The sequence below is a fragment of the Triticum urartu genome, chromosome 1 (assembly GCF_003073215.2).
Source record: "Triticum urartu cultivar G1812 chromosome 1, Tu2.1, whole genome shotgun sequence".
Lineage (NCBI taxonomy): Eukaryota > Viridiplantae > Streptophyta > Magnoliopsida > Poales > Poaceae > Triticum > Triticum urartu.
The window spans coordinates 108497144-108507065 of record NC_053022.1 but is presented as its reverse complement, the minus strand read 5'-3'; the positions used below and the strand labels follow the sequence as shown (position 1 = coordinate 108507065).

The window sequence follows — 9922 nt, the reverse complement described above, 5'->3', positions numbered from 1 at the left end:
ACATAGTTCTCGAACCCGTAGGGTCCGCACGCTTAACGTTCAGTGACGATCGGTATTATGAGTTTATGTGTTTTGATGTACCGAAGGTAGTTCAGAGTCCCAGATATGATCATGGACACGATGAGGAGTCTCGGAATGGCCGAGACATAAAGATCGATATATTGGAAGCCTATGTTTGGACATCGGAATGGTTCCGAGTGAGTTCGGGCATATACCGGAGTACCGGGAGGTTACCGGAACCCCCCGGGAAGTATATGGGCCTTATTGGGCCAAAGTGGGAGAGAGAAGAAGGGAGCCTAGGAGGGGGCGCCCCCAAGCCCAATCCGAATTGGGTGGGGGTCGGCCCCCCTCTTTCCTTCCCCCTCTCCCCCTTTCTTCCTCTCCTAATCCAACAAGGGAAGGGGGGGATCCTACTCCCGGTGGGAGTAGGACTCCCCTTGGGCGCGCCATAGAGGGGCCTCCCCTCCCCTCCTCCACTCCTTTATATACGAGGGAGGGGGAACCCCATAGACACACAAGTTGATTGTATAGCCGTGTGCGGTGCCTCCTCCACATATTTCCTCCTCGGTCATATCGTTGCAGTGCTTAGGCGAAGCCCTGCGCCGGTAGCTTCATCATCACCGTCATCACGTCGTCGTGCTGACGAAACTCTCCCTCGACACTCAGCTGAATCTAGAGTTCGCAAAACGTCACCGAGCTGAACGTTTGCAGATCGCGGAGGTGCCGTACCTTCGGTGTTAGGATCGGTCGGATCATGAAGACGTACGACTACATCAACCGCGTTGTCATAACGCTTCCTCTTACGGTCTACGAGGGTACGTGGACAACACTCTTCCCCTCTCGTTGCTATGCATCACCTAGATGGATCTTGCGTGTGCGTTTGATTTTTTTTGAAATTACTGAGTTCCCCAACATTTTCTTCATTTTGCTCCGGTTTTACCCCCTTTTTTCTTCTTTTGTCTATGTTTTTATTCGGTTTTCTTTTGTTTCTTTCTCCATTTGATTCGATTTTTTATTACCTATTTTCTTTATTTTCTTCAGTTTCTTCTGTTCCTTTGTTAGTTTTCATTACTTTTCTTCAGCTTTGTTTTGTTTCCCTTTTGGTTTTTGAGTTTCTTTATTAGTTTTCTTTGCTTATTTCATGGTTTTATTTGGTTTTTTTGTTTTTCTTCATTTTCGAGGTGTTCTTTTGTTCCGTTTCTTTGGTTTTCACTGTTGTCTTCATTTTTCTTCTTCTTTAAACACATGTTAACATTTTCATACACATTGTACACTTTACGCATACATCAGGGAACATTTTTTTATAAAAACACTCAAAAATATAATTATCATTTTTTAATTATGTATGATGACAGGTTTTTTCATACACATTGTATATTCTTTTAGTTGTTGATTTTTTTAAAATAGATACCCTCTTATTCCAAGCGGAACACTTTGTACATTCTTTGGTATATGTCTGGCACATTTTAAATACATAAATTGTCTTTTTAAGAATATAGGATTAACATTTTGTAAAATTTATGTTTTTACATTAAAAAATAATACACAATCTATATTTTTTGTCTACACTGGTAACATTTTTTGTACATGTTTAATTTTTTAATATAGATGATTAACATTCATTCAAATAGTTTTGATGACCACCTTTTTCATACATGTTGTACACTTTTTATATACACGGAAATATTTTTTTACACATTTAATACATCTGAAATATATAATTAACATTTTTGATACATGGACAACATTTGAATTTTCTAAATTTTTATGTTTATTTTTTAATACACGTTCTACATATTTAGTATACTTAAGGAACATATTTTACATAGATGATTAACATTTTTGGAAAATGCATATCTTTGGTTGGGGCTGCGATGGGTCTCTAGTGAGGTGGTATCAAGGTCTAGGATGCTGGGGCGGCGGCCTTGGTGGTGGTTCCACGGTGCTCATGGGCGGAGCCCGTGGTTAGGTGCTGCCCGTTGGCCATGGTCGTGTGGACGGCGTGGTCGCTGGGGTGTGGCGTCTGGTGGTGGTGAATGTTGGCCGGGATGAAAACCTGATCTATTTTCGGACGGATCGGCGGCGGCAAAGCTCGTTCCCTTCTTAAAGGTGTTGTCGCGGTTCTTATTGCCCGTCGTGTTGCTCCAGGGGAAACTCTGATCCTCGGGTCGACCGGTGGCAGCACTATGGTGTCGTAACTTTCCTGAAGGCGCCGTCTTGTAGCACACGGTTCGTCATATGCGGCTTCATCTTTTCATGGTGGCATGCTCACGGTTGAGGACCCCGGTTGCTCTTGTAGTGTTAGAGGTAATGTTACTGCGTTCAGCGTTTTTGTATCCTGTCTTGAACGTGTGCATGTGTTGTGATGGAGTGTGTTTGTATTTGAGTTGTGATTGGTCGGTGCTTTATTTATAAAATGAGGCGAAAGCCTTTTTCGTTAATGTTCGGCGTCCACTGACCGTCACGCAAAGTTCCGGATGATTCACGAAGATAGCCTGCGGATTGCGATGATGGGGAGTTAAAAGGCGCAAATGTCCATCATACCGTGCTCAGCCAAGCCAGTTCAGTCTCTGCCGAGCTACCGGTCAATGGAGGCAGCAGCCGGGTGGACGACAAACGGGGTCGGAGGAGTACACGGAGTAGACCGACACACTGTCCGCTGTCACGCAGTGGTAACTGATGAGCATATGATCAGACCACCAAATCAGTCCCATGTGGCCGTTGATTGACCCCGCGTCTTCCATACACCCTACCGCGCGCGGGTATCTACGTGTCGACGCCTGCCCTCGCTCCATGGCGTGAACCCTGCGCCGAGCCGTCGACTTGATCCGGTCTCCGTCGCTTTCGCTCTCTCTCATCATGTCAGGTCAGGTGTGAAAGTCTGAAAGTTCCCGCTGGCCCCATCCCAACCGGAAGATTAGACCGACTCGGAGTCGCGCCGGTCCCCACCGAGACGAGGACAACGTCAACTCCCGAGTCTTCCTGACGAATTAGTTTGGTTCGATGGGCAATCCAAGGGCCAGGAATACCCGGGATCGGGTCATGCAAGTTCAGTCTTCCTCCCCGAGCCGTCCGGGCGTGCATGCTATTTATAAGTGGAGTGGAGATCAGTGGATCCACACCGTCCCAAGCACGACCGTGTCCATGGCTGGGAAAATGGAGGCCAAGCTCGCGGCCCCCGCGCTGCTCTCACTCGTCGCACTCACCCTGCTCGCGCACACGCTCCTCCTCCACCGTCCGCGCGCCACCGCCTGGCTCCTCTCCACCGTCGACGCCTTCGGGTTCGACGGCCGCCGCCTCGTCGAGCTCGTCAACAGGAGAAACATGATCCTCCTCTGCAACGCCATCCTCCTGGTCATCCTCAAGGACGCCGGGCTCCTGGCTGCTCCAGCTCGGCCAAGCAGCTCCGCGGCCGTAACGGCCGGTGGAGCTGCTTGCTCCAGCTCCGGGGCACGGTCTCAGCCGAAGAGTCGGCAGATCGGTACGGCGGCTGGCGCGACCGGCGCCGACGAAGGTCGGCTCGAGCGTGAACATCGAGGCGCTGAGACGGCCACGGCGCGAGTGCGGCGCGGGAAGCCGCTGACGAGAGCGAGAGAGGGGGAATATGCCGCGACGGTCCAAGAGATGGATCCCGCGGAGAAACAGAGATCGGACTACAGCTTCAACCACTTTCATCATGGTGCTGGCTATGAGATTGCCGTGGTGGCGGATAGGATCTCTAGTTTGCATGACGAGGGAAGCAGAGGAGGGGAGCACACGACCCGGCAGAAAGCACAGCCTGAGATAGTTGACGACGTGGACGAGATGAACAAGAAATTCGAAGAGTTCATCGCCAGCATGAGGAGGAAGATGCATCTCGAGACCCTGCAGCTGCAGCAGCAGGTCGAGGTCTAGACACAGACCGGAAAATGACGTACTGTATGTAGAGTGACTAGTAGGCTGTAGAGATTCGACAAATGTTGCCGGAAATGGATGTCATGCATATGTAATTTTATAGTATTAGAAACCTGAAATTATGGGAGAAATTGTTGTTCTGTACTTCTGTTACAATTTTGCAATGGACGCCAAAAACTGGTGTAGGTCAGCTCTAGCGGCATTCAAGCGAACGATGCTTTCTCCCAGGAGGGTTCGATCTAGCGAACGATTCTGTTCGGTGGAAAGAGCCCCCGAGTGAACCCCCTCCCTCTGTGTACGATAAGCTTTCTATCAAGTCTCAAAAGGGGTATTTTGAAGTTCCATGGCATATGTATATCTATCCTAAAATAAAAAGATCCAAAGAGGCAGACCTAACTGATCTCGACCATCGAACTAAGTCAATCTAATGACCTAGACTGCTCCAATGACGAGCGTTAAACGTGTTTAACGTGCAATTAATATCATACCAAATATTGTATTAATCACAGAATTAACACACAAATAATAGCATACCTAATATCCCGTGCAATTAATATATTGCCTAAATATTAACGTGTGTTGCACGTGCGCATTTATTTATTAGTAATAAAAGGAAAAGGCTTGGCTTCAGCCGGCAGATCGCACGTGGACGTCCGCCGCCTCGTCCCTGTGACATGTGTCCTGCGGGCTTACCTAGCATTATCTTTTATGTTTTGCAATTGAGCCTCTGTTCAGTTTTCCCATCGGGACATTGGAGGATCTGAATCTAGATCCCTCGAGTGCAGTTGCCTTCCGTGTTCCTCCCAAGCTCCCGTTCTTTCTCTAATTTGTGCAACGCCATTTATGTTGCAAAAAGCCTCCGCAATATCATCAATGTTGCAAAAAAGTGAAGACGAAAAAAATTGTAACACTTAAATGTTTCTGCAGCATGAACTCTGTTGCAAAGAGGGTTCTGCAACACTAACTTTGTTGCAATAATGAGGACGGGGTTAACTGTTGGTTGGACCGGATCTAACGGCTGCTGAGTGGGCGGATCTTTTCAAATTATTCGTCGACGGACGCTAGCACTAAAAGGAAAAGAGTTAAATACACTGGAGGTCCTAAATCTTTTATCGAAGTGTCAGTTTAGTCCTACTTTTTTCAAAATGCACGTTTAGTTACCAATTCCGTAGTAAGTAGTTCACCCGAGATCCTCTTTTGGCCCGAGCGCTCTCTGACCTGCTACAATCTAAGGGCATCTCTAATGGCAACCAGCAAAGTTTCTCATGCATCCGTCCGTGAACCGAGGAGGGGGGGGAGACAAGTCTGCGGACACGGATGCGGGAGACCGCCATCCAACGACAACAACTCAAACTAATCTGACGAAATTTGATCAAACACGTCAAATTTCATATAAACATGACGGATTTCATTACATTACATTGACTAAGCGGATCTCGTCTGGCTAGGTCTAAATGGTCGCCGGCGCCCGTTCCTCGTGTCCAGCCATGAACCAAGAGAACTGAAGCTTTGCCTCAGCGCTCTCCAGCTCTGCCCTCATAACCTCCGCTTCCGGAGACCCGGGAAGTGAAGCTGTCTGCCTCCACATCGCCGCCAAGCGATTAATCGGCCGAAGATGCTCAGCACACCAAGCTTGGCGTCGACGGGAGGGGAGGAGCGCTGGCCTTCCTAGGACCAGAGCGGTAGTGTCTTGCCGTGCACTATTCTTCACTACAAAAAAATACACTTTCGTGATGATACGTGGTTGTCACAGTAGGTCACGTTTTCTGTCATGCATGTACATCCATGACATTTATGACAGAATCAAGATAGCCATACCTGTGTTGTCGTAGAAGTGTTCCATGACATTACCAAAATAATCATCACAGAAGTGTCCACTTCCATGACGATAAATTGCGCATTACAGAAGTGCTTTCATCAAGGGTGACCGACACGTGGCACCCACCGTAACGGAACGCCGTTAAGCTATTGGGTCCGGTTTTGGATCCGATAACCCGTTAACAGCCCAGACCAATGGGGATTTTCCACATGTAAAATCATTATTGGCCGGAGGAAACACGTGTTGCCTCACCGTTGGGACAGATATCATCCACTCATTGGACAGGAGGCGCCTATGATAGGTCGACACGTGGCACGGCCCAACAGTGGCCCATTCCGATGAAAAATGCCGGCCGAGTAAAAAATAGCAGGCCGGCCCATATAAGGCCTACTTGTGTCAGGTCCATTTAAGCCCATGACCCATACGAGATGTGCCAATTCGGCCCGTCAACGGCCCATTAAGGATTTGACACCATTGCAGCCCATCGTCAGTTCGAACCCGTTAACAGCCCGCTATATATTTGGGCTTAATATCGGTTCGATAAGATTTCGGCCTGTTAACGACCCATTCAATGGATGGGCCAATTTTCACGATGTACATCTTTCGGCCTTTTAGCGACCCATTTAAATATTGGGCTAATTTCCGGCCCGGTGTGTCTTTCAGTCTGTTGACGGCCCATAAATCAGTTGGGCCATTTGTAGTCGGACCTGTGTTTCGGCCTTTTAGCGACCCATTTAAGTGTTGGGCCAATTTCCGGCCTGGTGTGTCTTTCAGCCTGGTGACAGCCCATATATCTGTTGGGCCATTTGTAGCCGGACCCAAGTTTTGGCCTTTTAGCGACCCATTTAAGTGTTGGGCCAATTCCCGGCCTTGTGTACCTTTCAGCATGTTAACGGACCATAAATGAGTTGGGCCATTTGTAGTCGGACCTGAGTTTTGGCCTTTTAACGGCCTATGCCCTTCATGGTCCAATACCAGCCTGGTTTCTCTTTCGGCCTGCTAAAGGCCCACAACACAGTCGGGCCATTTACAATACAACCTGACTTTCGGCCTCTTGGCGGCCCATACTCTTCATGGTCTAGTACAAGCCCGTTGTCTCTTTCGGCCTGCTAAAGGCCCACAGTATAGTTGGGCCATATGTAGCCCGAACTTCGTAACGGCCTGTTAACGGCCCATGAAATCAATTGGGCCCACCTGTTGCCTGCTTCGATGTCAGCCTGTTAACGACCCGGGAGTTAAGAGGGCCGACCATTAACTTTCGGCCTGGTAACGACCCATTAACTTAATGGGCCCACTAAAGTTCGTACATGTCTTTAGGCCAAATTAGATAATTTGAGCCCATTACGACGAGCAATTATGCATAGGACCAAAACCGATCAAGCAAAGGTACGACATACAGGGAAAAACGTTGCACATCCAGCATATATTACATGAAATTACATCCACTGGCCAATCAAAGATTTATGCCAGTGCAAATAAATGAACAGAACCTAACGATCTACAACGTCACAATCTGCAACCTCAGCACGGATGACGCCCATAAGTATGTGGGCAAGTTCTTGCTACTTTGCTACACTGTCTCTGAACACATTGATCAGTTGTTGTGTCGCACGACTCTGCACCTCTGATTCCTCCATCATTTCCATCATTCCTTCAGCCATTAATTGGTTCACAAACATAAAAATTTTCTGTTGCATTCGAGACAGAGGATACTGAACAGATTCAGATAATGATTTTGGCAGGCTTGTATTATTGATAGTGAAGAGTGTCTCGACCACTGCATCATAACATAAATTAGGAGGGAAACCAAATAGATTAATCATGAATTATTGGCATATTACCTGGCCTAGATTTATTGGAAAGAAACAACGGGGTTGCCTTGCTGTTTTCAGAGTTTGTCTTCTTATCTTCAGCAGCCTGCACCAAATTAAGACACTAGCATCGCTATCATTGGCCAAGTCAGATAATAGGAAAGCAACATTGGCACAATGAACGTTTGGGCAACTAGCCAACACCAAATTAACACAATATGACACAACTATCATCAACCAGGTAAGGTAATACGAAAGCAACATTGACACAATGAATGAATGGGCAACCAGAGCAGCACTAAAATTTAGTAATGTGCATGATATGAGATAGTACACTCATGCAACTCAGTATGCAAAACTACTAAGCAGTTTTCTTTATAAAAATCAATGTTGGCGCCTTTAACATTTTGCTACAACTAATTTTAGATCAGACAAAGGTTGGATTCACGTCGATTAACAAAATACATGCTGATGTAAAAATATAGTGGTATACAACAGATACTTAGAGCATCTCCAGCCGCGCCCCCAACAGGCCCCCCAGGCCACTTTTTCAGTGCCGGCGCCGAAAAAATGACCCAATCGCGACCCCAGGAGCCCGTTTTCTGCCGGATTGGGCCGAAATTGACGCCGGCGTACCCAACTCGAACCCGGCGCGCTGGGGGTCGCCTGGGGGCGCCGGACGGACCGTTTTTGGCGTGAACTGTGATGGGCCCGCCCTTTCAGCAACGCGCCGCTTCGTCGTCCACATCGCCTCGTTTCCCGCGGGAATCAATACCAACTGTGACGCGCTGCCGCGCCGTCGCCTCCACTGATGCCGCGCCTGGCGCGATGCAGCATGCCGGTCAGCATGCCCATTGATGCCATGCAGTGAAGCGTCGCGTCGCCCAGCGCCACGGCTGCCCGCCACGCGTCGCCTGGCATGCGCCTCTGCCACCCTTGCTCCGGCTATAAAAGCCGGACTCCTCGCCGGTGAATGCCGCACCGCAGCAAAAAATCGCCTCCCCCCTTCCCCGCTCGCCCGCCGACGAGCAATGGCAGCGCGGTACCCAGGCGACTCCACGGCGAAGAACGGCTTTGGCCGCCGCCACCTCCACGAGTGGGAGGCGCGCCTCCTTTTTGAGGCCGATTACCCGGCTCCCCCGGACATGAGGGTGCCGGGCGCGTGCCGCTTGAGCGCCGGTGGCGTGCCGGTGCCACCCGCTCCCACCGGGGCAGACAGGCGGGCAGAGATCGCCCGCGTTAGGTCGTCGCTGACGGAGGAGCAGCGGCGAACGCCGGCGTACTCCCCCGACAACAACACATTCTGGACGATCTACTTCGACCGCCGTCGTGACGGCCTGATCGCCTCCACCAACGGCGTCGTGCCTCGCGGCCGCCACAACGCCGAAGGGCGGCGCGGGTGGTGGGGGGTGCCCGGCCGCACCCTCGAGAACGTCCTCGACTACATCGAGGCCGGCAACACACCGCGCCTCGAGTACCTCGCCCCCACTCCCCCGTCCTTGTCTCGCCGCCGTGGCAGCTCGTGGACACCGCGGCGGTTGTCGGACGCGACGACCTCCTCCTCCTTGGGTGGCTCGCCGGCGGCCTTCGCCATCAAGGCCGAGTCGCAGAACACGGCGGGGGAGTCCCCGCTAGGGCGCCTGCTACCTCTTGAGCACTGCGTTGGATTTCCCCGAAGAGGAGAGGATGATGCAGCAAAGTAGCTTAAGTATTTCCCTCAGTTTTTGAGAACCAAGGTATCAATCCAGTAGGAGGCTACGCGCGGGTCCCTCGTACCTACACAAAAACAATAGCTCAACGCAACCAACACGCTTAGGGGTTGTCAATCCCTTCATGGTCACTTACGAAAGTGAGATCTGATAGAGATGATAAATAATATTTTTGGTATTTTTGGTATAGAGATGCAAAGTAAAAAGTAAAAGCAAAGTAAAAGCAAAGCAATAATAAAGTGATGGAGATTGATATGATGAGAAAGAGACCCAGGGGCCATAGGTTTCACTAGTGGCTTCTCTCAAGAGCACAAGTATTCTATAATGGGTGAACAAATTACTGTTGAGCAGTTGATAGAATTGAGCATAGTTATGAGAATATCTAGGTATGATCATGTATATAGGCATCACGTCCGAGAAAAGTAGAGTGACTCCTGCCTGCATCTACTACTATTACTCCACTCATCGACCTCTATCCAGCATGCATCTAGAGTATTAAGTTAAAAATAGAGTAACGCCTTAAGCAAGATGACATGATGTAGAGGGATAGTTTCATGGAATATGAGAAAAACCCCATCTTGTTATCCTTGAAATGGAAACAATACAATATGTGCCTTGCTGCCCCTTCTGTCACTGGGAAAGGACACCGCAAGATCGAACCCAAAGCTAAGCACTTCTCCAATGGCAAG

The 9922-nt window shown here is 49.2% G+C and overlaps 1 protein-coding gene across 1 annotated transcript; it reads left to right on the top strand.

The window, feature by feature from the left end:
- The first annotated feature begins 3096 nt into the window (after nt 1–3096).
- Nucleotides 3097–4084, top strand: LOC125515738. Its single transcript, XM_048681269.1, has one exon. The coding sequence runs from the start codon at nt 3145–3147 to the stop codon at nt 3892–3894; it is 750 nt and encodes a 249-aa protein (XP_048537226.1). The 5' UTR covers nt 3097–3144; the 3' UTR covers nt 3895–4084.
- The last annotated feature ends 5838 nt before the right edge of the window (nt 4085–9922 follow it).